This window comes from Hermetia illucens, chromosome 5 (assembly GCF_905115235.1).
Source record: "Hermetia illucens chromosome 5, iHerIll2.2.curated.20191125, whole genome shotgun sequence".
In the NCBI taxonomy this organism is placed as follows: Eukaryota; Metazoa; Arthropoda; class Insecta; order Diptera; family Stratiomyidae; genus Hermetia; species Hermetia illucens.
In genome coordinates, this window is record NC_051853.1 from 48325004 (window position 1) to 48352635 (window position 27632).

Consider the following 27632-nt stretch of genomic DNA (forward strand, 5'->3'; position numbering starts at 1 on the left):
AAACTTATGGTGGAGACGTTTCTTTTCATGGACCTTCATTTCAAACATCGTCATTCCGAAGCTGAGTATCTCGGTTGATGTACCGCTTATCTGGCTTGGTGACCCCGAGGGTTGCAGAGGCCGCTTCATCGTGTCTTTAATTCGGCTCCACGATTCTGCCACATTCGTAATGGTTGGTAATCGTGTAAGTGAGATCATTTCTTCTTGCTTCTCCCGAAACCGGCACCATTTAATGCGCGGCCTGCCAGTGGATCCTTACGCTGTTTTATCCGTGGCTTCATTCGCATGATGGCTATTTATGGCCGATGTTGAGGTGACTTATCATAAAACCCGTTGATATTGCGTATATCAGGAGCGTTAACGTCATTAACTGAATACGTGATCGTTTCTGGTGCCAATTGCTCCAATAAGTTTAGGTAGAATAGATATGATGATTTCTGCGAATAATGCATGCTTCAGATAGAAGGTTTTGTTTTAGGCAATTTGGTAAGCATCAGAACATCGCAATAAGCTGTGATAGTAGCGGATATGTGATAGTGCGGTATGCCTCACCTTTGCAAATGAACATCGATCGAGGACGTAGAAAGGTTGGTTGAAAATTATTTATATTTGGGGAAGCGCAAGTAAGTTCAATTGATTTTTTCCGATGCTGTCAATTAATTCTGGTTATCTTTAGGACAGCGGTGTTATCCGCATGTTTTGTATCCAACTGTAGAAATTAACTGGCTCAAGTTTTCCTCATTCTAAATTTTATCGTTTTTTGCAGTTTAATGATTTTGTCACAAAAAATACTAGTAGACGAATTGGTCAGATGCATTATCATCATTAACGGCACAACAATGACTGTTTTGCTAGGCCTGCCCTAATAAAGAACTCCAAATATCCCGGGTTTGAAGCTAGGTTCAACAATTCGATATCTCTAACAGCCTGTCGTTCTGGTTTACGTCATCGAGCTATCCGAGGCAAGGTCTTCTTTATAGGTCATAAATATTGCTCTAGAGACTTCCAACCACTGCAGCCTATTCAGCTTCGCTTTATTCGGTCACCAAATAGTTATGGTGTCGCTCATAGACTTCATTCGCGTTTAGATTACGAAATTGTCTATCCAGCAGGGGCTAAACATTTTCCGAAGGATTCTGACTTTCTCCAAGGCCTGGTTAAAAGGGACGGATGATACTCCTTGTTCTTAGAGTGTTGTTGATGGTGAAATGTCTTGAGAGTTATCTGTTGTTTTCATCTACCCTTTTTTCCATCGCTTGCCGCAGGAAGAAAATCTAATCCGTTGCTGATTTGCCTGGAATCAAGCCTTTTTAGTATGGGTCGATGTTCTTCCATAGAGGGATTTCTGTCGACAACATAGTACGTAATACCTCTATAATGGCAGCGCTGAGGCAGAAGGGTTGAATGGATCTCAGGAGGATTGCAAATTCCACGCTTCTAATGAAAGCTAAAATTTGGCATAAGTTCTATATACGAGTATGTTCCAATGGAAGACAAGGAGCGCTCGGTAAAAGAAAAATCAAGAATAGTTTTGAGTTAGTATTTGATTTGCTACCCTCAAGCGACCTGAAGATTGTGCTCGTCGACTGGTCCAAAGAACAAAACCTCTAGACGTTGAACCTACGACAGCATGCGGCTAACAATGGTGGGAAGTGAAATCGGCAAAAAAATGTCGCGGCGCAAAACGAACGATTTATCGATGAGCGGAAACAGGCAATCGATGAAAAAAATACTAAAGAATTCCAGGACCGAACCACGAGAGCCAAACGGGACAAATGCGTAGAATTGGGACGTACCGTTGACAAGAGAGAAGAAACGAAAGCATACAAATGCTGAGATCTGCATATGAATGAAAATAGGCAAGATTTCAACCCAGAACCATAGTTCGAGAAAATATGGACCAAATAAAAATCGATAATCGATCTATAATCTCCGCACATCGGAGAAGTAGAAGCCATACAAGCACCTGTCCTACCACCTGCACTCGAGGAAGTCGAGGATGTACTAAAAACGCTGAGAAAAAAAGCACCAGACGGCAAACCCGCTGAGCTATTAAAACCAAGGGTTATTGGGATGGTGACCAAGATTCATGAGTTCATAAGAACTATTTGTTCTAACGAAACTCTGCCGGAAAATTGCCGCAAAGGGGACAAACTCAGCTGGGAGAACTAAAGAAAAATTTGACTGTCTAAAAGATCGGCAGAAGGCTCAGATACTCTCAGTAAAGAAGATACTGGACAAGTCCTGGGAATAAAAAGGTGACATCCATCAAAATTCATCGATCGGTATTATACAAAATATGATATGAGTTTGAAGTTTGAGATTAGAATCATTAAAATGACGATTAATCAGTTTAGTGCTCAAGTAAAGATACCAAACTAACAAGATGTTTTGGCACAGGCCCTGTATTAAAGGAAGGCAATATTTTTTAGCATACCTCTGGAGTACATAATCCGAAAGATGCCAGTGAATCTAAATGGTTCACTACTGTATAAATCATTCCAAATAGTTGCCTGTGCGGATGATATAAATATCCTGGCATGATCGAAAAAGAGCGCAAAGTAGGCCTTGGTGAAGCTTGACGAAGCAACGAAGGAAGTTGGCCTAAAAATAAAGGCAAAGAAGACCCGAATCAAGACAATAACCAGATGAAAGAGGACAAACAGACAAAACGCGACATTGAATGATTACGAGTTTGAATAAGTTGACATGTTTGTATACTAAGGCACAACTCTCACAAAGGACAACAATGAAATAGACGAAATCAATAGAAGCCAGCGGGAAGGCCATGTAGAGCATATGGGCATATGATTGTTGACTTTTCAGCTTACGAAAACCCTACCGCCCAAAACGTCTCACCATCACCATATGATCAAAGTTCTTATTGTGCAGGACAATGATATTTCTGGTCTTCGTGTGGCAATCAGAGATTTGCGTTCTCAATAAGACAAATTACGAACTCTTGTAACTCTTACCAGTTTTTGGTCCCCTACAAACTGATGGACGATTCCGTAGAATATATAATAGCAAAATCTATGAGCGATACCACGACCGTCTGGTTGTGGATAAAATCCGCCTCACTATGTTGCGATGGCCAGGCCAATTAATTCGTATGGGTGAGGATGGATATCGAACTGGTGGACTTCGACGCAAAACCGGAATGTTCAGACTTCCTTATTAGGGCAAGCCTAGATCAGATACCGGTTGTTTAGTAGTTGATGATGATGAAGACGAAAGGGAAACGTCTCCCAGAAAAACCCTGAAACAGATAGGGAGGATTATAGTGCTATGAAAGAAAATAATGGCTCATTGCTAGTCATCAGGCACTGATTCGTTATAATGAATCTTGAGAATAAGAAGATGAACCATATTTAATCAGTTTAGACGTTATTCCATCGTGTTTTGACAACTTACGATTTTTACTATTTCCTTTTTTGTCTCGGCAGGATAAACACTGCGGTGCATATGGTTTCATCCTACTGACCTGTTCGTAAAACTTCCACGCCTGATTCAATTACTTTGTAGTGGGTGACTTCAGTGTTTACTTTCACCTGATGGGTAAAGGCAATTCTGGGTGGTTTTGTTACTAACCACTCCGGATGTTCTGACATCAAGGCGGCGTTCGATTATCACATGGTAAATTTCGTTGAAAATAGTCCCGTCTGAAGAGATCTATGTTTGTTTCTAGGTCTCTCTCTGTGCGAACTAGGTACTTCCAACAAACATTTCGTGTGACACTGCTGGTTAAATAAAACTATGTAAGGTAACGTATTGCTTGAATAAGGGCTCCCTCCCTACTTGGCTGTTAAAATATTCAAATATGATTTGGATATCATATCTGGGGCAGGCTTCCACTCGCAGAAGGTGTCCTTCTCCAATTCTGCAGTCTTCTCTATAGGACGTGAACGTTAATAAGGATTGTTTTGGAATTTTACTAAACTGGATCGTAAATTTCGAGCTCGCGTCCATTAGGTACATCATAGCTGGTTGTGGGGCATAGTGTATGCCTACGAGTACAAGGACTTGAAGCCGCTCTTGGATACCAATTTTGTCTTGATTCAGATCATAAAAGAAAATTAGTCGAGTGAGCTGCAGGCTGTTCTGGAAAGCCCCAATAAAAATTGTTTTCAAGACAAGACAAGACAGAGAATTTGACATAGGTACGATTTTTCAAAGCAGCCTATTTAATTTTGTTCGAAAAATATATGAAAAGTATAATTAAATACTGCGTGTATCGCTATATATCGAGAAGACAATTCTTTTCGCAATTGACATCAACGGCGACATCTGCCAATCGCAATCATACGAGGTAAAGATGTGGAGGTCGTACCCATGAGCTTACTCATGTACCATATATATATACGCAAATAAGCAAAGTATTGATATCATTCGACTCTATGGTCTAATATTCGTCCGCATACTCAATTACTACACACCTACGAACTACCAGGTCCAAAATATTCATGATTTTTTCCAGTAACCTCATCAACCCTCCGGTATCCAACGAGGTGTGCTCCGTGATGATTCGATTAAAAACAATTTTCATTAGGGAGCAGATGTCAAGTGAAATTTTAAGCCCAAGAAGATACAATTATTCTCTCCTCATGTACCATGTACCATTTTTGAACAATTGATGCCGAATGCAGCGGAGCCCCTCTCTCGTACGTGGTTCATATGCAATTGAAAGCTGAAGCTGATGGAATGTAAATGCCTTTCAAATAATAAGCCTGAAAATGGAAACGAATTCAATAGTTGTCTACAGAGAGGTAAATGTCAATGGAGATGAAAGTTGATATTACAGTGCACCTTTTCCTAATATATGGTTGCCATTGATCTGCACGTGGAGCATAGCGTGTCAACCCCAATTATACGCCATCGTAGGTAGTTTCTGGAAATGTGTTTAAGTTCCCTCTACTTGCCACTTGCCAAGCAACCTACACTCTACTGTTGTAGACCACGTATTTCCCGAACGACTCATTTATCAAATTAGGATTTCATTCCATACAATTATCATCCTTTCTAAATTTTCTTTCCATTACCTTATTCGCTTTCAACGCGCTTAAGCAGAATAAAGCTATTGGGGTTGATTGCTTCTCTTCTGTAGAGTTGCTACATCGACCAATGCGGAAATGCTAGGAGATCTTTCCTAGACGCTAGAAGAAGTGTACTCGTTTGAATGCTTACTGTGCTAATATAATTTTGGAAAGTATCAAATGGCATCACGAAGCTTTGGTCAACAGAAATCAGCTTGGTTTCCTTTCTGCATCCCCTTGCACTGCATTGTGCAATAGTGTGGGAAACTTAGATCTCCGCTCTACCTACTTTTTATTGATTTCGAGAAGACTCTCGGCAGAGTGAGCAGGAAGCGTATCCGGAATGCTATACGTAGGAGGGGCGGTCGGGGACTTAGAGGAATTTGGAGTACAAAGTGGAGTCCGCGAGGGTTGTATTTTGTCACGACTACTTCTTCTTCAACAACTTCAACAGATACTGCCCTACCCGTGGGACGTGGAGGACTTCAATGAACGATGATATCTTCCCTCAAACACCTGGACTACGCTGATGACATCTGTTTGCCCTATCACTTTGGATCTAGAAGAAAAGACAAGCAGGGTTGGACTGAAGATAAACACCAGCAAAACCAAGGTTCTCAGTCTGAGATGCCATGGTACTTTTCCTACCTGCATTCATGGTCAGAACATTGAAGGTGTTCAGCAATTTATATATCTAAGAAGTGATGTTTCTGCAAATGATGGCATTGAATTTGATGTCATCTGACGCATTAACAACACTACATCACTACCAAAATCGCGAAAAGCAGCTCCCTCAGCGTCAACATCAAGCTTTCGCTGTGCGGCTGTATAGGAATAGCACCTGGGATGTTACCACCACTGTTTCTAAAAAGCTGCAAATCTTTGTCAATACTTGTTCGTGTCATTCCATTAGCATATTCTATTGCAAACGAACAACTTCATCAGCCTACGGGAGCCAATAGGCAGCACTTTAAGGAAAACGCGACGCCATTGCCGGTTTAGACATGCAATGGAATTGACTATCCCAAGTTAGCCGAAGGGGGTTGTCCATAAAACACGTAGCACTGAACAGTAGAGGAATAAAATGTTCTCTCTCTGACCAGTTCTTCAACCTTGGCGCATAGGGGTGGGTGAGGTAAATGGCAACGATATATATTAATAGGAAGATATCAGGTGGTCCAGATAAAATGAATATCCCAACAATGATAAACTACTTTTGTCTTGTATGAAATCCTAGCTTAAAGTAGCTACAAAGACGCTTTTCGAAATAGTAAATAGTAGTAGTAACCTGTAGAAAAGAAAACCAGCTAGTTCGCTAACCGTCTTCGTACATCTGCTAAGGCAAGCTTTAGTCTTCTTCTTCTTTAGTCGTTGTCGCGTTCAGAACCGGGGTCGCCTCGCCCCGACTCCTAGACAAAACTGCAGTGATGAGCAGCGGATAACTTCCCAGTTAATGACCTACCAAACAGCATCGAACTTATTTAATTCGCAATGATGCTTGACTTCGAGTCAATACCTAAATAAGGCCTGTAGACCAATGACAATCGTCCTCGTAGAGTGTCGAGTTGTGCCCAAAAATCCAAAAGAGCTTCTCCAGCTTTCGCCGAGAATCTAGATCTAGAGCATTAGAACAATCCAAATCAATCACAAAAGGAGATTTTCAGCGGAATTTCACGTTGCATAATCTGCTGAATTTCAGTTCCGATATAGACCTTCAGTGCCGAGGGGGTGTGATAGCGACCATTATTACTCTCAAACGTAAAATAACGACCAGATGTGGTACCTATGGAATTGTTAGCTTCTACTTTGCAGCAGCTGGCGGGAGAATCCTATTTCACATATGTAGTTCGGTGTAATTGAAAAAGGAGACTAAATGCAAAGTTTTGGGGTGACCAGGATGCTAGCCACCTTTGGACACCAAGGAAGGGTAACATTCTAAAGAGTGACCTATTAACTGCCTCTTCCACTATTTTGGTAGCAAGATGGCTTTGAATTAGTTAGCCAAAAATTGCCCCCTTAAGTTGCCTCTTATGGCAAAAAAGGACCATCTTACCGAAATTCTTCAAACCCGACCCTGGACAAAGCCATGAAACTGTTGTTTGAAGACTTACGATTTGGTACTAACCGACATTCAGAAAACTTTGTTTAAACTAGTTTTGGAAACAAAAGAAGGAAATTTTATCCAGAGTAGATTGGAGAATTGTAGAATGACGAAAAGGATCATAATATTCATTGTTGGCTAAAAAATGAGCCAGCAGGACATTTTGGGAAAGTTCTCATTCAACATTTACCAATACTTTATCCAAACGTACTGGCTTTTGTTTTTCATTCGTAACGTTTAGATTCACTCTAGCGCTTTTCCCAAACGAAAGGTATCCCACTACCTTCCGCGGGCATACTGGAATGCACAGTACACAATTGCAACATTCTGATACGTCCACAGTGAGTGGTTCGTTAATCCTGCCAAAATATATTATATTTTAGTTTCTGAACACAAACATTACATCTGTATTTGTACTGTTACGAATGGCGTATGGCCCGGGTTGGTTGTAGTTATTAAAGAAGACTAATTTTACTGATGTTTCTGAAAGTATATTTTTCCGTAGGTATCGATATTTCGAGGAAAAGTGGTCCTCTCCATCAGTGAATCTGGTGTTACTTATTGTTTAGCTTGCCCTTTAAATGTCTTAATCTTAATTACTTCTTCATACCTGTTAATTCAAATAGCCAACTATTGACTCTCTATTACTAGAGAAGATCACTGAAATGACTGCCATTTTCATTGAAAAGCTCTAGACCATGAACAATTTTTTTGAAAGCCAAAACGTTAAATAATTTTGTTTCTACGCAACGCCAAATTAAGGACTACGTCTGTGTAATGGTAGAATACTACTGAATAAAATAATTTAAAGGCAGAAATAGCCGTGGATAAGCTACTGGAGAAAGTGCATTGCTCTACACGACCGATGTCACTCAAAACGCTACGGGGAAGCAAGCTTGTGAAGGAATCCTAGCTAAAGTTGTGAACAAATAGCGAGAATCCCTCAGCAATGGACTTTGAGCATGGTTAATGTCTCTTGTCTAAACGTTTACAATTCACGTATTAAACCAATTTTGAATCCGCTACTCATCGATCATGATTCATCATTTCATTATTGTTCTTTTGAATGTGATTCAATATTAGAAATTTGATTTTAGTGGCATATGAGCATTATGATATGTTTAGTGATAATTATGTTTAGTTTAAAGTTCACAAACACACATGTTGCTTGAAATAAATAGTTTATTTAAGATTTTGACCTTGGCGACAGGCATGTGTGCACGGAAAATTTACATTGATAAGAACAGGCTTTCACTTTGTGATTTATGAGTCCCATTCTATTCCCATGAAAATTATCACTATGACTCTATTTGGATTTGCACTTTCATCGAACTATACTTTAACGGAATATTTGTTATTCCCTGTTGTTAGTGCTGTCTCCGAAAAATATTTGCAACGTATCACTAATTACGTAAATATTGAAATACTTTTATAGACACAAGCGCTTATACTACCGAGAAGTAATCAATTATTTCGGGAGATTTAACTATGTGTAATAGTATCAGTTCTGTACAAAGAGCCGATGCGTTAAATTCGATAATGTGAGGCAATAGCCTCGACCTTCACAATTCAATGACTGTACTACAATCATTAATCAATCGCTAATCGAAACCTATCAATTGTTAATTCATTTCAGGTTAATTAAGTAGAATCTTTTACGATATTTGGGACATATAGGATATAATGTAGGCTAAGAGATGGATGGGTATAACAACATGGAAGATGATTCAGGGATCATGGGGCTGATCCATGCAGGTCCAGGTGATCAATTGGGAATTGGTTTTCCGCTATTCGGTGAGATAGTAACGATATTGTTCAAACTGACCTTTGGAAAGCAAGGAATCAGGTGAAATAATTAGTCATACAAGTATTCTGCAGGAAGTTCGATCTCAATGAAAACTATTATGTACAACCACGGAAAGTTTTGCTGCAACAAAGAGGGCTAACCAATTCACCCAAGAAAAAGAAAAGATGAAGAAATTAGGAAGAAAAATTCGACCGCATTTTTTTGATAATATTTGCAAAACATTACCGCTGGAGCTCTTATCAAATAGGTATGAAAATTTACCTAATATAATATAAGGGTTTCCATTGGGTGTACACTCAACAGGGAAATGACCAACGCATGTATCATGTCGACTTATTGGAACTTTCATTAGCATTAGGATCAAAGCATAAGACAATGTGGAATAATGGTTTACGTTATCCATTTATGGTATGATTGTCGTAAGAGAGCATTGACGATTTTCACTTTTTTAATCCCTTTGGATAGCACATTGTGCATTTATATACTAAGATGAGTAAATGTTGTACACAATATCACAAAAATGACATTACTTTAAAGTGTAAAATTACATTACCATCACCGGCCGCGATCCAAATAACACAAAAAATTACAAATCAACTGTGCAGTACAATACCACCCCATCATCACCCAGTACAGAAGTGATAGATGATATAATTCGTATGATAAGCAATATTTTGTAATGTCCATGTTGATGTGATATCATATTTCAAACACAATCACACATCACCAAATGTTCGTTCGGAAAAATCATGACACTCTGGCGATGAACTATATTTGGTAATATTGGCTGCCGAGTGTAACATGTAATGTTGGTGATATGTACGTTAAGGCTAACCAAAGGTGAAGTTTGTGATATTATTTAAAAATATCACTTTTCTAAAGTGATGTGATATCACATTATCTACAAAGGTGAGGATTCGTGCATCTTCTTGTGGTTCATTACCTGGGCGTAAAACTTCACACAGCATAGAAGTTTGACCCTTGCAAGGTTTAAAACCGTGCGATATGCATAGTAATATCATATTGGAGTTTCCATGTGATAAACTTCCACTCCGACTTACACTTTGTTTCTTATGCCTTACGACATTTCATTATACCCAAAAATGGAAAAATTTCCCGTAAATTTTTTAATAAATTTACAATTTGACTCAATGTATTCATTGCATAATGCTGCTATCTAGCTAAAATCACGAAACACCAAAAGTATGTGAATATTGTCATTGTAAGTCATCATCGAGAATTGAGTGTTACTCAAATCTGATTGTCCATCATTATCACCAACCCTACAAGGTTGTATAATATATGTTTTTGCCCCGTTGGATTGAATATTATACACAAAAAAATAGTTCAAATTTCTTATCCTTTTCCTTGCCTGGGATTATATTTTCAACACTTGTACATTGGAAGACTTTCAAATTAATTGTTCATACAGGAAGCAAGAAAAATTACACTGGAGGTTCTATAAGCAGAAATAGGTTAAATTTTTTTCCTCATAATGTACGGCACTTCTCTGAATTCATCTGTAAATGTAAACGGCCGCAAATCATGTTAGATAAATCCAGATAATGAAAGAACAGGTTTACTTCCCAATGGAATTTGAGGTTTGATCGTACCTAATGCAACAACGCGGGTCGATTGGTGAAAGCTGCGAATCACATTACTTTTGCTCTGAAGTTCATTGATGCCGTGAGGTATGTATATTTGCACCATGAAAGATGCTGAAAAGCAAAGTGAATCAACATATGCCAAGGGCTGAGTGGCTATGGATGAACTTAGCATTGAGTATACAAACTCAATACTTTAGACACCTTGGGTTTCAAATCAGATCTTCACCCTGGCTGCTGGCACTTCCGGTAGTGAGAAGGAGGACGGACTGCCGGTTGTCAGCCTGGAAACCGCCACGTTACAAACACACCCGCTTCGAAACAGTTGAGGTCGGGGATCCCAATAAAACTAGCAAAGACTAGTGCGCCTTTTGTGACGTCCTCAAATATAAAAAAAATGGCAGCTAATTGGAGTCCTCCTCAAAAGTATCTGAAGGCCAGTTATTTTTTGAATAGGTTTGCCAAAAATTTAAAAGCTAGTACAGCTACCATGATCAGGCGAACGGCGAAGCTAAATACCAACCGATTGTTAGTGAGGAGAAGGTTGACCACACAAGCAAAAGGTGCAAGATATCCAAAATTATGGAAATCGGACAACTTTATCAGAAGCAATGAACCGAAATCCTTTTGGGAAGCGGCCGAGCGCCACCTACACGTAGTACTGGTGGATGGTAATTCCACTAGCGAAAATTATTGGCGAAGATATAGAATACCAATTTGACTTGTGTCTGAGATGATTATTCAACAAATCCTCGACAATACTTTTCCATGATTCCATGATTTTACTCCAACTTGCGAATATCAGTTCCCCTGGGATTTTCTTAACTTAAGAATTTATTGGATCAGCTACACCTGAGAGAGCGTAAAGTTCATGTTGATTTTCGTATGAAGGGATAACTAGGAGACCGTTGCTCGCACTTCGGATATTACTGAACATCGGTGGATCAAGACAAAATCGACATTGTTTTATTTCAAGGGTAGTTAATTCTGTGTTATTCTACGCAGCTCCAGTTTGGGCAACTGTTCTAGATAAAAATCAAACTGCGGAAAACTAGGAACGACTTATCGACTAAGTGTACTCCGGGTATGCAGTATTTATCGAACAACATCAGAAGAAGTTGCACAGCAGGGATAATCCCCATAGACATCTTGGCGAATGAAGGTCGGCATCTCTACGACAAAATGTATGCAATCGGGAAGTTTAGCGTGCTTCGACGGCAATTAGCAACGCGAGAATCGATCGCAGAACGGCAAAAAATACCATTCTACACGTTCGAACTAAGCTACGAGCTAACGCAGTTCTTAAGTAGATATGGAGGTTATCGGACTTATCTGCATTGATTTGTCACGACGAGTGACCATGCTGCCCAAGATATGGTAACCTGGCTGAGAATGGGGAGCATTTGAGTGCCGTAGGTTTACCGTGTACTGAACTAGACTGGAGGTGATCGCAGATAGGCGCTTAACATCGGAAAATAAATGGAGTTGAAAACTATACATCAACCATTTAGGCAAAAAGAATTGTGAAAAAGAAAACAAGAAGTGGAGAAAACCATAATGGGCTACAGTTGAGAACTGATCCAGCCCCGCGATGCAATGCTTTGTAGCAGTCCCGTGGGGAGAGTGGATGGTGAAGAAGTTGATTTTAGTGTGTAAAAGCCTCACATAACTGCATGGTTGTAGCCACCAGTAGGTTTTAAACCGTTAGACCTTTCAACAATGAAAAGAAAAAAGAGGTTTCCAAATCACTTAGAGACCCTAGGCGGACTAACTGGAAAAAGTTGGATTAAATTGTTAGAGGAATAAATATCTAGATAGACGGTGGTGTGAGTTCGGAAAGTATTTTGGGTTAAAAAGTCTTACATCCTTCTCATTGCGAAGTATAATTTTAGGTTAAGAAAGACGGCATTGTTTCGCTTATAAGAAGTTATTAGTGAAAAAATGAGAGGCTTTGTCCCTTCTATGCATGTATGTAAAAAGCGATAGATCGTCCGGCCCTTACCCATACTTCTGCTATGTGGTAAACTGCGCTAAGCAAAGGGTGTGCTACGGCCAAGCTGAATAGGATCCAAAGAATCGCATGTGTAGGCACTAATGGTTCTGTGCCATCTTACCCAATGGACGTCTTCAACGTATTCCGGAACCTACTGCTAATTGACTGCCATATCAAATACATTGTATAATACAGTTCTGTTAGGCTCTGGAAATCAAAGTACTCACTAGCGATTCCTCATGGATACAGTAATGTTTTGGGCATATCCAGAAAAGTACACCACACGTAGGCTGGAATTAAGTAGGACCGTGCTACAGGAAGCCTGTAGGGTGGGCGGTGACCTGTTGGTTTTATTTTACACCCTTATCACATAAATTTTCCCCAAAAGTAGTGGAACTGAAATCATAGTTTATGGCCCAAAGTTACACTATTCTATATTCAAGAAGCCACATTGCCGTAGTTTCTGAGTTTCCAAAGCCATAGAGATTATACGCAGCTCCAAATAATCAAGTCTTTTGTTAGGTTCATTGTACTATCACCGAAAGTCGCCTATTCTTTCTTTGTTGAAGAAAACCTTACCTATCTGAGAAGGCCTGGCAGCTGCATATGAAATCCAGGGCTTTCTCCATATGTTAAAGAGCAATTTTCGGAATCGTAATCGTTGTAATTTCAGAGTAGACTTGAGAGTGGATGGCTGGATGCTAAACGCCGACTCAAGTGCCACCACTGCGGATTCAGATCATTTGCGAGTCTGTCAGACTCCTCATTACCAACGATGGTTCGCGCCTTGGTAACCACATCAGGAATGTTTCGTTCAATCAGTAAGGTTTCGACAGCAACTAAAGGCAACCCTACACCAACTGGCTTGGTATTACAAGATAACACAATAACATCATCTGGATCCTTTGGAAAGGTGCCAAAAAACACATTTTTAAGATCTCGTCTGAAACAAACCCTTATTAAAATCAATTCAATGTCTGTCTGTCTGCCTGTCATACCAAATTTACTCGGAAACGGCTGAACCAATTGTCACAAAATTGGGTGAGAACATGTGGTCTATGAATCCCTTTATATATAGCAAGTGCCGCCATTTCGTGTTGAGTTTGAGGGAGACTCCACATATACGCGAAAGTGGGGTGGAAAATTTCGTTTCACCGAATATATTGGATGAAACCTAGGGGAGTGAGCGCTCAAAATGTGTGCCCCAAAAAGCGAAGCAGGTGTCACCGAAAAATGGTGCATCTATACGAAAACTAGGCCTCAAAATTCCCCATTCTATATCTGCTCAGATAAAGTTAATAAAAGCACATTACTATATTTTAGCATTTTTTCCGAAAACCCCCCTTAAGTTCATCCTACAACTACAAAATTGGCATTGGTAGTAAGGCAAATATAAGGAATAACCTTGCGAAGTTTGAATGAACTTTAACTATTATTAACAAAGTTTTTATGGATGAAATTTTAGGTCCTCATGAAGGATTCATCTTACTGTTGTGATCAGAAGTCCTAAGAGCAACTGTTTGTTTGCCTGCAGATCACTTGGGAAATTTCAGAGTCCTGGCTTCTTTTCCACACACTGCCAGTATCCATAAACGAGTCCACCCACTGAACAATCGATCATGAATAGGACCTGCATGCGTCTACTTTATTATGATTAATGGCCGCTGTGTGGCGCGAGATTTAAATAAGGAAATTCCTGCGCCACACCCTGTATTTGGCATTTCAAGTTTACTTGATGTTGGATAGCTCACTGGATAGATTCGTTGTATTGAAATTTATTTGAAAGCAAATATAAATGGGACTTCTGACTCTGCTCTGCAGAGGATTTGGAATAAAAAAACGTAGCTCCAAAACGGCATCAATACTACGAGCAAGAAAGGTAACGAGTGAGTGTTCATTGAGATTGAAAGGGGTTCATGTATGATGGTCTACAATAGTATTACCTAGCCAAACGATTAATTCTAATGTTGATTACCAATAGTTGAAAAAGTAAGAGACGGCAATAAAAAAAATGTTTTTGTCGACTCGGAACACTCACTGCTAGCACACAACTATGGTAGCTTCAAAAAAGTCGTGTGAAAATCAGGAGACTCAGTGTTTCAATATGAAACCCCAGGACTAAACTTGCAAAACGTAGTCGAAAAAAATGTAGGATGTTTGTATGTAAAAAAAATATGTGAATTTTCACTACACAGGGCTTGATATTTTTTCCTAACCTTCGGTGAAAAAATGTTTCTTTTGTCCCTACATGTAGAATGTCTAGTGAAACCACTGAGTTGAAAATTATGTAAAAATATGAGATACATCTAAACTTTGTATGAATGTAAATGTTTGATATTGAAATCCCTACATGTAATATAATTGCAAATACCTAGGGTGGCTCCAAATATATTTTGCATACATCAACCCAAATACACTGCCATTGTCTGAGAGAGTCCTATGTTTCCAATTTGAATGCATTGGCTGGAAAGATGGTCCTTTGAGTCTTCCGTAAGATTTACGTAGTACGTATCCTGTTTTGTACTTTTCTATACTAACCTAAGTTTTTCGAATATCTTACCCTCCCCCTCCCTAACAATCACTGCTCCGTAGACAGACTCATTAGAAATTAATGGAGGAAAATGCACGATCAAGTTTAATGGAAATGATTGTGATTATCTGATAAATTTCACACATACGCACTCTAATTAAGTGAACCACACGATGCTTGTTTTATTGTTCTAGCGATAAAGTTATGGTGGGCGCTCTTGTACAAATACAAGATACAAAGTTCATAAAAAGGATTCGGTATTTACCCGATTGTCTGCACGTTGCGAAAACCGCATGAATGCCATTAAGTTCTGATGTACGTTTTTACGACTAACATATCGCAATAAATTTATCTGAGCGCATAGCATCCTCGTAATTGATAGCGAATGAAAAAAGGCTGGAAATTATTTTGAAAATTTATTACTTTGCAAAAACTTTCCTGTAAAATATGCGGGCTTTAAATTCCAAGTTAATTATGCCATACAAAGAAAGATAAAAAACATATTTTGAAAATAAATAGCCAAAAAACACAACCTTGTAAATCATTTCGAAGCACTTTGTTCCAGTATTTACACAGGACTTCTACATTTTATGCACACTCTAGAGAAATGAAAGAGGTAGTATTGCGAGGGCGCATCTAGTATGAAGGACAATCACTAGATAGATTCAGGGGAGTCTTATTGCTGAAAGTGGGCGATAGTATTGCTACGAAAGGAATAGAACCATCCAGATTCCTATGGGATTTTTCTAATTTTAGAGAAACTACAAGTTATTTCAAAAGGAAGTTTATACAAGTTCGTTTAGCTTAATGAGTAAACACAACCAATCTGATTGGTGTGGTGGTATGTCAACCGATTGCCTGGCTTCTAATAATTCAGTAGCTAAAGAGCGTTTTTTTAGCAGCACAAAGATTTGCCTCCATTAGAAAATGAGTCAAAAAGTTTGTGGAGCAAGAGTCCATGCATAGCGCAAACAGTCTGTTCTGCACAAAGATTTAAAATAGCGTAGGAGATCAAAGGAGTGGGGTCGGGTAGGATAGCCCAGACGAGGAAGTTCATCTTAAAGAGTAGGAATCGACTGAAATTGCGTTCAACTTTTTGTATTGAAGGACAATCACAGTTGCGGAAATGGGACTAGATGACGGAACAATACTCAAGAATGCTACGTACGAGATCGTTAAAAAGTATTAAGGAGGGTTAGGTCGTCTTATAGGGGGTATGCAAGAGGCGATACCACGTCAGCAGAAAAAGGAAAAGGAGGAGAAGAGTTATATATCGCGGCATTAAACTTAAAAAAAGTTGGGAAAGGCTGGGCAGGAATACGAATGTTGCTGATGTGAGACCAAAAGGGTTTGAAGTTTGCGCATGCCAATGCCTCGATTAGGAAGGGGACGTAACAAGGAAGCAAGTTAGTGAGAATGGTCACGAGCTAAAGAAGTGAGGATGACATCTAAGTTGATAGTCGCTGGACCTGAATTTAGCAGTGATACAAGTGAATTGCGCATGGATTTCAAGATCAGAGTGATGAGCATCAGATCCGACGTAAGGAGAAATATCTTAAAATAGGGAAAAGCGATGCATAAGCAAGTTGGATAGAGCAAGATCAAGAGTGTGGTTTAAGTGATCTCTGAAGAGCACAGCACACATCACAGATGGTAATAAAGCCTAGAACTTTAGCCCAGGTGAGCACAGGAAGACTAAAGTAAGCATAAATAACAAAAAGGAGAGAGGGGTAAAATGTAGATAAGATATCCCATAATCTGTCGAAAAATCGTATGGGTAAGAGGGACTATCACAAATGAATTTGGAGAAATATGCAGAGTAATACAGTCATAAGAAAAAGAGTAGGACGAAAAAATGGTTTCAGCACGAAGGAGAGACTTTACGTCATCGAGGCTAAACCAGGTCTAAGCCATCACGATTTCCTCTTTTCATCCATCGCGTCCTCCAATTTCGAAATCCGAGAAGGGATGCGTGTCAACAGAATCTCCCCGCGCTTTCGGAATTTTCCTACTGGTATTCGTCCTCTTCTATCTGTTCTCCCTTCGAATTCCCTTTTAGGTATCCGAGTGTCATCCATACGTTGAACGTGGCCAGCCCATTGCAACTTCCGAAATTTGATTATTTTCGAGACTTGAGGATTGTCAAATATTTGGTACAACTCATGGTTGTATCTGTATTTAGCTTCTATTATTCTCTTCGATGGTATTGACCAGTTGTTATAAACTTTGTGTTATGTGTCCATGTTTCACATCTATAGCATAGCACAGGTCTTATTACCGTTTTGTATGCTCAGAGCTTTGCTTTCCTGTGTTGTCTTTTAAAACCTCCAGGACCGAGTAGAAGGCTTTGTTTGCGTAGATTTTTTTTGCAGGGCAACTATCTGAGAATACTTTTTAAAGTTGCAAGTCAGTCCGAATTACATATGACTAAAGTATGAGAGTAGTTCAAATGAGAGAGTTCGTACCGACCTAAAGTTAAAAAGTTTTTTAAATCCTTTAGTATTATTATTTAACTGAATCCATCGACATTTTTTGGTTCAGATCATCCAGTTCGCCACAATTTCGGTCACCGCAAAACATAAAAATACATGTTTTTGTAGATCATTTGTAACATAATGTTACGAAAATTGTACAATGTATGCCCTTTAAGATAGTATCATGATCGCTCAAAAAAGTTTCAAAGTTTTTTTTTAAAAAAATCGTGAAAATAACATATTTTTTGCGCAACGAGTGGGGTTAACCCCTTAATCCATTTTGGTAAGGCTTATCGGTTTTGCTGCAATTCCTAAGTCAAGTATTACTTTCTACATTCCGTCAATACTGTCGTATTCCTACTTAAAATCAACGAATATTTAATGGAGGCCCATATTGAGTCCATTTTTTCTATCTGACCATAAATAGTTAGTCCGAAAAGCTCCTTGGATCATATTATTGGCGTACAGTCTAATTATTTCCGCTAGTATTTTTGGGAAGATTTTATAGGACGTACTAAGTAGTGAGATGTAGTTGCCGCATATCACCTTATGTATAGGGCCTATCACACTTTTCGACCACTCTTGCAGAATCTGTACTTGGATCCAGGCGGAGATAACCAAATTATGGATAGCTTTCATGGTCCAAGGACTGCCTCGTGAGTTCATCTATGCTTGACGTCTTGTTCATTTTTGTTTCACACAAAACCTTATTAGAATCGAGTCGATGCCTGTCCGTCCGTCTATCGGTCTGCCACACTCGATTTGTTCGGAAACAGCGGGACCAATTGTCACGATTGGTGAGAACGTGTATTCTGTGAATCCCTCTACATATAGCAATTAGCGCCATTTTGTGTTGAGTTTAAAAGGAGGTTCCCCATACATGGGAAAGGGGGGGGGGGGGGGGATTCAATTTTTTTTCGCAGATCGGGTGGGGCATCAAATCAGAGGGCTTAGTACTGGTTCCATATTTGATGTCGGGTGAAATGTAGGGTAGTGAGGGCAACGATTGTCCCGTGTTTACTTTCACAAAGGGATATTTTGAGTTGATACTGACGCCTCAAGGTTTTCACTATTTGGTAGGCTTGTCTTCTGTTGTTGCATGCTTCTTTTGCCTTAACATCTTCGTCCTTGTGTTTCACTCTATATTTTGCCTGTATGCCTCGTTCGTAGAACCAATAATTCCGGGTAAGCTTTTATTGCGCAGGTCTTTGAAATCCGGCACCTATAGACGTTTATTACCATGTTATGATTAAATTCGTGCTACTTGTAAAGTCAATGAGACGTTTGCCGTTGTCATTTCATATATCATGTAGGAGGCAGCTAGCTAGCCAAAGTTTTAAGTAAAAGGTTGATTTGTAAGATAGTTTCCTCTATTGCTTAATAATTATGTAAAGTAGATACAAATAATCCCCTTCCACACTGAGGAAGAGAACACTTGGTACCCGAAATACGTAATAATTCCCTTCCTCAGTGTTTTATCCTGTGAGATTTCCTTCCTCAGTGAAGAAGAAGGAGAAGGGAAGGGTACAGTTGGTTCCCGAAAAACGAATACATATTTGTATCTAAGAAAACTACAAATCTATCTTTTACTCTTCATCTCGTAGAACCCTGACCCCGGAGGATCTGGTCAATTGCTTTAGACCTCTTGACGAAAGGGTGTGGTTTGGTAGGATACAGTATGGTGAAATTTTTTTACTGAGGGTAATACTAAAAACGTTGCTTCAAAACTCCCCCATGGTGGTCCTGAGGTTGGGACCAGCATGTTAAGCATGGCGAAGGCGGATGGACTTCACAGTGATCAGAAATCTTCCAGCCCTACCTTAAGTTGTGCGATCTCTGTTAGAGCGAAAAACCTAGTAGCCTTGGATCTCAGAATCCAAAGTTTTAAGTCAGGGCAAATAGATTGGAACACAACAGTTTCGTTTCTAAACTTCTCATATTTTGATAGGAAAGTTTAAACCTAATGAATGATTTGTGTATGTTGGGCGACGAGGGTAAGCGGTAAGGAAATTTCCTCTTGATTTGGTTCTCCCTGAACTTCCTGACCCATATCAAACCAGCTCGTGCAAAAGTGATTCCCTTGTACAAAGTTTCCAAGATCAATAGTAAATAAGAACTCGTGCTGTAGATCACCTTCGATAACCACACGAAAAAAAGAGATTTTCAGATGATCGCAAGTTTTGTTATCAACATTTTAGAATATTAGCACAAAACTATGAAATTCATTAGAGGAACACTTTATCGTTAGCCTGAAACCTACCACATTCAGTAAAGCTAGGAATATTTTTCAAAGGGCGGAGCAGATAGTTCGGAAGACTACAGTTCGAAGTAACACGTCCACACCCAGAATAGATGGAATTTTCCCAGCACTACTCTAGAGAGGCCTGGAAATCATCTCCCCTCAGAGTGGTCAGGGGCAGCTTATCCTCGGGATATATTCCAAGGGCATGGAGACGGGCGAAAGTAGCCATTATTTCAAAAGCGAGTAAACAGGATCCTTTTCATCCTAAATCTTTCATTGACAACTATGTATATTGTAACTAATATTCTAACATGCAATTTTCTACATCCATGTCACCACGCTTATCGGGCAGGACCGCCAACCATAAAAATGAAGGAAATATGTAGCGCTGTGTAGGTTATTGGACATCGAAGAAGCGTTCGATAACACATCGCACACCGAGACGCGATGCCCTAATCAGTAAGGGAGTGGGAAATTCGCTGCCTTTCTGGATGGACAGAATGTTAGAGAGTGGACAAATAGAAGTATTGACAGGCACAAATTCTATTGTCATGAATACTATTCAAGGTTGTCCATAAAGTGGGCTATTATCACCAATAATGTAGAGTATGTTAGTTGATCTCTCAGAAAAGCGGAAAGCCACAAAGGCTCTGATGACTTCCATAAAAGGGAAAAAATAAAGATGTATCCCGAAAATGCTTAAACAGGATATACCACTACAATAGTAAAGCCAATGATTAGCCATGGGGCGGGAATCTGGGCAGAAAAAATCGAACTCAGCATAACAGGAGTTACACAAACTTCAAAGACTGGCTTGGCTGTGCATTAGCGGGGTAATGAGAAGTTGTCCAACGGCAGCCTTAGAGGACCTTCCGGGATTGACTCCTCTCCATTTGTAAAAGTACCAGTGAGACGGGGAGCTGCCTAAATCGAAGGAAAATTGACATTTTTTCTAGCGGTATCTCGAATTACTGATACCAAAGGATAACATGACGAGGTTTCATTTCAATAAGAAGTTTGGAACATATTGGAGCAACTGGACAAACTGGGAGAGCATGGTAGTTACTAACGGCTTAAACCAGCAATTGGTTACCTGGTACACTAACGGATTCCTTACGGCAGAGGGAGCAGACGCTGGGGTCATTGGTCCATGGAAAATGCTCTTTAAACCAATAACAACATATTTCAGGCGAAAATATGCTCCATATAGCATTGCTATTCTAACCAACAATTAAGCCGCTATTAAAATATTCAGGTCCTATCAGGTAAATTCCAAACTGGTACGGGAAGGTCTTAACAGATTGAATACGTTGGGCTTGCTCAATAAGGTCTGGATACTTTAGGTTCCAAACCACATTGAGTTAGAAGGCAATAAAGGAACGGACGAGCTGGCTAAGAGAGCAGAAATGACACCACGGGCCAGAACCATTATGTAGAGTCGGATATGGGCTCATGGCTACGATATTGAAGAAGGAAGGTCTACCAGGACTTTACTGGGCGAACTTACCAAGAATGGAAAAGTCATTGGGGGATACTAACCCAAGCACTGGAAAGATTGTTTAAACTTCAATAGGAAGAGCCTCCGGATCATAGTGGAAATACTCAGTGATCACTGCAGGCTAAATTATCACCTGGGGAAACTAGAGATATCTTCGGACACTGTCTGTGGATTCTGTGAGGAAAGTGACACACATGTTCTGGGACAGTGTCCGGCACTGCCAAGTTGAAACACATGAAAGTAGAGAACATAATAAAGATTCTGTTGGTTATAAGTTTAAATGACATACTATAGTTTATAAGTATGCTATAACCAACAAGGGAGCATAATAGTTATTTTGGGATGCAGTGCGACATCCCTTGACGATATTATTATTAGTCAGTGTTACTGGGACCTCCATATTTTTTCAAGTTTTCACAAATATAGTCCATAGAGTGCTTGATGAAGGCTTGATCTGGATGGAGTCGCGAGGCTCCCAAATCATCATCTAGTGTATCAAGCTATCGTTATCGTCGACTTCGATGTTCAGATGAATCGTGGCAAGTGAATTCTTATCAGCTTTGCTATGAGACGCTAGGAAAACATCATCTGCATAAAGTAGCGTACAGGGCGCTGCACGTATAATGTGGACGATGCTTCTTATGGTGTTTCTCCACGAGTAACCGCGCATCGTGTTTGGATCGATAGTAACACATTTCTTCAAAAACCTGGCTTGTTTCGCGGTTTTTTGAGTCATATCGCAAATACGGTCGTCAAGGCTAAAATGGGTTAAAAATGTTGATGATATAGGACAACAACCGGATCGGATAATAATTTTGACATTCTGTTCCCTATTGGAACGGTGCTGCTTTCTTGGCAGTCAGGATATTATCTACTATTTGTCAATATAGGGCGAGGCGTCAGTTTTTGCTTCAAGTGGTTTAGAGCCATATTTTAACACCCAAGCTTTATATTTTCAAAACTGTTAGTTAAAATGCAAATAACTTCCGACTTCATTGCGTAAAAGGTGAGTAAAATACTTGATAATTTTGACTGAAGAAAATGAGTAGCATAAGCAGCAACGTCTCCGGTCGCTCATAAATGGGGTAGTGATAAGCTACTCCAAAACGTATCTTTCATGCCATTTAGGCAAAGCAGTTCCTTTTTTGATAGTCTCGAATGATTGCTAACAATAATCGTAAAGTCACGCTCAAACGCCCTCCCATACTCCACTCTATCTCTAATGAACTTGAAGTGAAGATGTGGTCTCACAACATCCAGTCAATTAAAATCGAAAGGCACAAATTATTTATTTGGTATCAACTTCCCTTTTTGAATTTCAAATTTAAATTAGATTTGAAGCAGAATCAAGTTCAAGATTACTGCATACTTTACACATAGATAGACGGCAAAATTGGCATAATATAATAATCTAAGAGCAATTACACCGAACATTAAATTAATTTATATCTTTTGGAATAGCAAGAACCTTGAATTGCCGAAATTATTTTCTAAAGGCTAGTAAACTGAGTAAATGGTTGAGCATTAAATTGGAGCACATTTCGCGTAATGTTGCACTGCCTAGTTCATTTGTACCATTACCGAAAGCAAGGGAAGGTTGTGAAGTCTACGAAGCAGTACAGCTTTCACCGCGTAATGCGAAGCAATTATACCAGAAACGCCAAACGGAAGCTGGGGAATATGCTAATTAGCCAGTTTGTGGAAGTTACTACTTCCAAGAGGCAGATGCTATTTTTGAAGGTGTGTATCGCATGGTCAAAGGCATTTCTACTGCTTGTAAATTTTAATCATTAGTAATGACTTCAACCAAGGACGAAAAGCGACTGGACTGTATTTTAGTAACCTTGGCATTACTTGAAACGGCGGTATTAAGCCGTAAGATGGGTTTACTGTGATTTACGCACAGAGAAACATTTCAGTGGAGTTAAAAAATGCTACCACATTCTTCCCATACTATCTTTTAAAATCAATGAACCGTTCATTAGCGAAACAAGATTGCAGCAACTGAGTTTATTGGCTCTTTTGATACATAATTTATGCTGCGCGACAGTTTAAGGCTGGTGCGCTGGATGTGTGGTCTGCCAAGTGAGCATTTCGGCCAATTGAGTTGAATTAATTTGAAAGTGCATGTGCGGCAATAACTCAGAAAATATGTTGTTGATCTTCAAATTCCTTTCAAAATTAATGAAATTTAGTCACTCAACGCAAATCAGGCTTAGATACTCGTAGTTAGGCAACATTGTGTTTTGTTTGAGGACGGAAGTGTATTCATTTTTTGGTATATACTCGTATTTAAATCGCTGAGGAAGGAAGTGGTTTCTGTATATATATACAAAATAAATAAGTTTATGTCTTGAAGAATAAAACATTCAGCAAAAAAAACCGAAACTCAAGCGATTTCAGTTCTTGGCTAAAAATGCACGAATAAACTGTATTTCGGGAATCAATCCCTCCATCAGTGTTTTCAGAAATTCATGATAATTTTTGGTGAAGTTTTGCAGGAATTTAATAATATCCTATTTTCTAAGACTATTCTTGTTGTTATGTGTTGTTTGTGAATAAGTCAGTGTTATCCATTTATCTGGCTCAATTTTGCTCCTTTTCGAGCGATGAGGCATTTTGTAGTTTTGACATTTGGCGCAAAACACCCTTCATTTCTGAAGGATTTCATAAAAAAATTTATTAAAGGTTTGAATGCCGCCAAAAAATATTTTTGACCACAAATGCTTATTTTGCCTAGGTACGAGTATATTGGTATATTTGTTCTGCTATAATATGTCTTGGGAAAAGTAAAATATTCCACGTACTTTCGACAAAGTTTGGTATCTGTTTTACATACATGTTTCTCTGTCATCAAGCTCTTCACATGGACATCAGTTAGACGACGCTTTTTTTCTTCCAATGTATAATTATAACGCGGGGTGCAGTCTTTCTTCTAGTAAGGTAGAAAGTCCTGAGGAAGGAAACAACTGATTCCCAAAATAAGGAGCAGAAATGGGAGATCCTTCCTTTTTCTTCTCACTTGAAATATTGGCTACAAAATCACTCCAAAAATGGGGAATTTTACGATAGCGTTACTTGATCGAGATCGTTAGAAGTTTCAAAAGCAAATTCTTCCCTCGTTTCAAAAAGCAAATTATTTAGTAAATATTCCAAAGGCATATTACACATCGTGTTCGTAGCAATCTGTAATTAGATATTTTGGCCGACGTTGAGATTTTTCCGAACATTCTCTTTTACAAAAATAAAACGGAAACCTACCGGAAGGTAAACCATCCTCCATCAATGTCCCTTCCAAAATTTCTGACATCGATAAATACATTTTTGCCTTCCGGTTACAAAACAACAAAATTTTTTTTGTAATTAAAGTATGAAGAATCAGCACCTGGAGAACACTGGATTCCAATAAGTTTACCATTCGCCGCAACTGGACCATTTTGTCTTAGAATATATGAGAGTTCGATGGTTTCATCTTTACAGAGGCCGTAGTGTAAACGTATTAAGTAAGTTAGACTATTGATTTTCCTGTGTGTAGTTGCCAAATCTCTCATCAGCTGTACCCTTCGTGCAGATAAAGGAACACTTGGCGGATGGGTGGTGGGCATGTACAACCATCAGGGGTTGTGCGCAGATGGGTATGTCCATGCGCAAACCAGGTAGATGTTCACCTGCTCGTGGATAAAAATTAGCCATGAGGTACCCAGAAATCAAACCAAATATTGCAGGACGAAAAGGAAGCTTCTTTTATAGCGCAGGGCTGCGGAAACTAAACTCTCGCGGTTTTCAATAGCAGGTAAACGGGCTCCCGGTCCTCTTCACTTCCACTTCACCTCTTCACTGAGAAAAGCTGAGCCGGCGATAATTTCCGGAAAGGTTTCTATTTCCCTTATTATAGCCTCAATCTTAGTAAAAGTGGAAGAATCCGCTCCAAGAAACTCGACCATTGGACAAAGGTGTGTCCGGATAGCTGAGTGGTTAGCGCACAAGGCTGTCGTACGGAAGGTCGTGGTTCAAATCTCACTGGTCGCAGTGGAATTTGTATCATGATTTGATGTCGGATACCAGTAGACTCAACTGTCAATGAGTACTTGAGTCAAATCAGGGTAATAATCTAGGGCGAGCGCAATGCTGATCACATTGTCTACTACAGGGTAATGTAATCCTGCAGTGTATCGTTACGGTCTTGAATGAAGTGCTCTAACACACTTCAAGGCACACTTATTATTATTATTATAATGGACAAAGGTGGCAGTCTAAAGCGGGAAAAGGAGATCTCTCAGAAAAAGTCATTATTTCAAAGACAGGAGATATATTCTATGACGATATAATCCGGAAAGTGAAGGCGGATCAAAAATTTGCAGACTTGGACACTAGTGTGAGCCATATCAGGCGGACGTACAAAAGGGTTCTGATGTTGGACCTAAATAAACCCAGTGAGAAGTCAGCCGATAATTTTCGTGGCCAAAGGAGAGAATAATCCTCTAGTCCTAGGACCTAGACGATGTAGCATCACGGGGGATATCTATATTGCGTTAAGGAAATAATTAAACCTGAGCGGAATAGAAGAGAGTGCAATACAGGGGGATGAAGAAGGAATATGGGGTGCACAGACTGCTCTTGCCAGTTTGTTGGTGGAATCAGCTGTTAAACGCACATGATGGTTGGGGGTTAGAGCGTTAGCCTCTCCACCTCGTTGCCATGGGTTCGAGTACCAACCTTCGGGATGTTTGAGTTCGTCTTGTGTTTGTATTGTTGCCGTGAGCTTATCACTTGCGCAGCATTATGTGTGATGACAATCTAACTGAAGCAGAGTCTCACTTTGCGAATGCCTTATACTCCATAAAAGAGTGAAAAGGCGATAAACGAGATAAGAATACGTATGATGGTGTGCCGACTTAGGGAGCCAGTATCTATCAAGTGATACTTCAATACTCAATTTCGTTCATTTTTCAGCAGCATGCTCTATCAAAAAAGTCTAAAAGGTAGGGAAAGTATGGACCGGCACATTGCAGGTAGTGCCAAGTGTCCCGCATACAAGAACTCAATCGTAGGGGTAAGTGAGGTAATTACAAATCATCAGTGATCTGACTTACCTCTGCCATTTCTCTCGTTACTGGAAACGAAAGAGGTGGTAGGCAAAGGTACAACTGAAGTTGCATGATAGCCGGCTGGTCCACTGAAGTTTTCGAGGAGGAGACATTCCGGGAGACCTAAGAAGGAAGTCATGAGATTGGGTGATGGAGGCATGCGACTCTACAGTGCCGTGACGTTTTTCAACACAGTAGGAAAGCAAACTACTGGTGTGTCCAGGAAATCTCATTGTTGAGATCATCTTGTCTGGGGCGTGGAGACTTTGCCAAATGGAAAGAAAGAAATCGGAACATCGAAAGGTGGCGAGAGAATACCGGGGTCTTCATGGTAGGCTTAAAAAGGTCGCACGAGAAAGTATGCGGAATTGCTGATGCCATTTTGAGGCAATTACGAACTGATCCGGCGTTGCCTACAAGTTTGAAACGAGAATGATTCGTGGGCAAAAATTACCAAAGTGACGTGCCTGCAACTTTTGCTTAAAATAATCACAATTCTTCGGTTTCACAGGGCATCTTGTCGAGCTTCGGGGTTATCGGAATAACGAGAGATTTGTGAACGAATTGGGGATAATAATTATGGCGGTATGACTTCCGGCAAGCTTATTTTACAGTCGATGCCATAGCAATAGTCCGCTCGGAAGGCATCGCCCACTGGTACACGAGCCAATTGTAGGGGGGCTTCTAAGAATGGCCACATAATTTAGGTGGCTTAGCTGCTCTGGAAAATAACATCCGAAGGAAGAATATGAGCTTTGATGAGGTCCATAACAGGAAAAAAATGTAGACCAAAAGTAAAACGTAAGGCTGTTCGTAAAATTTTCCTGTGAGAACTGGAAGCGAGAAAGCTAATCAGATAATCCAAACCAACCATCAAAATCCCAAGTAAAATACATCCGCTATGATCGAAAAGGTGTGGTTTGTAAACGATTGGTAAAATTAAGCTACATGGCAACAAAAGATTGTTACCGATAACTCGATTCTTGTGTTGATCCACAGTGCGCGCGCGCGGAGTCTTAATATAATTCGTAGTCATGTTGTATTCTGCGAATTATATAAATAATAATAATAATCGTTGGCACAACAATCCATATTGGATCAGGGCCTTGAAGTGTGTTAGAGCACTTCATTCAAGACCGTAACGGTACACTACAGAACACTGTAGGAGGCAATGTGGTCAGCATTACGCTCGCCCGAGATTATTACCCTGATTTGACTCAGGTACTCATTCACAGCTGAGTCGACTGGTATCCGACGTCAAAT

At 39.7% G+C, this 27632-nt stretch overlaps 1 protein-coding gene across 3 annotated transcripts in view; it reads right to left on the minus strand.

Moving 5' to 3' along the window:
- Positions 1-27632, minus strand: part of LOC119657273 (cytosolic purine 5'-nucleotidase) — a 206918-nt gene that overhangs the window by 157437 nt on the left and 21849 nt on the right. Inside the window, exon 2 of one of the 3 annotated variants that reach the window (XM_038064110.1) lies at positions 15334-15464. The exons of the other annotated variants lie outside the window; for them this stretch is intronic. Within the exon in view, the coding sequence (XP_037920038.1) occupies positions 15334-15435 (102 nt within the window). The 5' untranslated portion in view covers positions 15436-15464. The remainder of the gene's footprint in view (positions 1-15333; positions 15465-27632) is intronic. 3 annotated transcript variants of the gene reach the window in all.